Source organism: Anneissia japonica, unplaced genomic scaffold, assembly GCF_011630105.1.
Source record: "Anneissia japonica isolate Jap-2015-1 unplaced genomic scaffold, ASM1163010v1 scaffold287714_len2871179_cov188, whole genome shotgun sequence".
In the NCBI taxonomy this organism is placed as follows: Eukaryota; Metazoa; Echinodermata; class Crinoidea; order Comatulida; family Comatulidae; genus Anneissia; species Anneissia japonica.
Window position 1 is genome coordinate 1797246 of NW_022755542.1, and position 2085 is coordinate 1799330.

The 2085-nt window shown below is 38.1% G+C and overlaps 1 protein-coding gene across 1 annotated transcript in view; it reads right to left on the reverse strand.

Moving 5' to 3' along the window:
* Positions 1 to 789, reverse strand: part of LOC117123653 (threonine synthase-like 2) — a 4653-nt gene extending 3864 nt beyond the window's left edge. The window contains exon 1 of the mRNA XM_033269653.1: positions 383 to 789. Within this exon, the coding sequence (XP_033125544.1) occupies positions 383 to 422 (40 nt within the window). The 5' untranslated portion in view covers positions 423 to 789. The remainder of the gene's footprint in view (positions 1 to 382) is intronic.
* Between the last annotated feature and the right edge of the window lie 1296 nt (positions 790 to 2085).

The following is a 2085-nucleotide window of genomic DNA, read 5'->3' on the forward strand; positions in this document are numbered from 1 at the left end:
GTGTTGGTGGCAGTGTTGGTGTTGGTGTTGGTGGTAGTGTTGGTGTTGGTGGCAGTGTTGGTGTTGGTGGCAGTGTTGGTGTTGGTGGTAGTGTTGGTGTTGGTGGTAGTGTTGGTGTTGGTGTTGGTGGCAGTGTTGGTGTTGGTGGTAGTGTTGGTGTTGGTGGCAGTGTTGGTGGCAGTGTTGGTGTTGGTGGCAGTGTTGGTGTTGGTGGCAGTGTTGGTGTTGGTGGTAGTGTTGGTGTTGGTGGCAGTGTTGGTGTTGGTGGCAGTGTTGGTGTTGGTGGTAGTGGTGATATTTTCATCATATCTCTCATTATCGATGTAGATTTCCTGAATGTGTGTGAGTATCTAACTTCATTAATCACAATTAAGAAAATTACCACAGAAATTATGAACATTGTCTTTGATAACTGTGGTCATCTGTAGTTCCTGGATCTCTGAGCAACGACCACCATTCGGTAGAAGAATGATAATATCAATCCACTTGCTCTCACATACTCCCTGTATGGCTGCACTCCCTGTGTCCCCAGATGTACCTGAGAGTGTGAGACATTAGGCACTTTACGCAACAGGACGGGTGGACGGTGGTTCTGTGCTCATCAGAGCGTGAAGACCACAGTAAACAATAGGGCGCTTAACCTGAATTGCTGTTGTTGACGGCTCCGCATCCTCTTAAGTAAAGTGCCTAGCATCAAAGAAGTGCTTTGCATTTACTGAATTTGATTTAATTTTTTTTAAGTAAAATATAACACGGTCATGGTTAACCGACATACCGTTAAATGGAATTTGTACTTGGGTAGAAAGCAATCTGCAAATAAGACAATGATTTTTGAATGTCACTCTGTCTCTTATACACATCTAGATGTGTATAAGAGACAGCCTATTTCATCTACTTTTTTACCTACTTTTTTTTGCTACTATTATGATCTCGATACTGCATCTAGCTGGCTGAAAACGAAGCCCAATGTAGGGCTAATCTTCCAAATAATACAATTTTATGGGTTAAATGTTCACCAAAATCTTATTTCCCTAAATGCATTCATTCATACTAACTGTTAGTAGCTTCATTTCATTAGTAAATTTGCATGTTACAGATGATCCGCACATAATAAAAACATGATTTAAAAATAAAAAATTGTTATTTGCTGCGTGTATAAGACGAATCCTTGCTTTTCAATCGTAATTTTCTATTTTAAGCCTTGTCTTATACATGGAAATATACGGTAAGCCAATTTTCAGTGGCGTACTTCTGGTGACAATACACCGGCAGACTCTTTTTAGAAGAGTACACATGAGCCATATTGCACATGGGACTAATGGCTTAAACATCACATCAAAAAGACACTGCACTATTAAAACTTGCATTTCAACAATCTGGCTGAAACACAAGCAAAGCAAAGCAATGATGGAATTGAGCCAAGGACATAGGTTATGTAAAAACCATGGTTCAGCGCACACACACAGGGGCCACCAGCAGTTTAGCTAACTTGAGCTATGCTGCTCTCTGTTATGTCTCTCATTCACTCACTGAGACAAATGAACAACAAAGCCACATCTAAGTAATCCAAACCGGTTGTCTTTATTATCCACCATATTCAACAACCCATCACAACCAACTCGAACTTTCTCTGCTCTTACAATAATAGAGGGCGATATACAACTTTGAGTACACTACATCCCTCCTTTTTTCAGATTACTCTATCCAACAATAGCTTAACAAACAATTCAAAATTTAAATGAAAACCGTTAAACATTTTACATGCATGTACTGCAAGTCTTTGAAACAAACTGTAAATATTCTACCAAACCAATTGCAAATTATGTTATTACAATAAACCTTATTCGGAAAAGTGAGTGCTGGTTATCTACTTCACAATGTTATAATGATAGTTAACATAATTACCATATACTGTATACTATATATGTGTGTATGAATTTTTTTAAATTTTTTTTAACCAACATAACAACATCATAAATCACTTCGACTACTCTTGAACAACATCTTTACAAACTATTATAACACAACATTTTTAATCACTACTACTACTCTCGTCATCTTTACAAATCGAGTCTATCCGGTTTC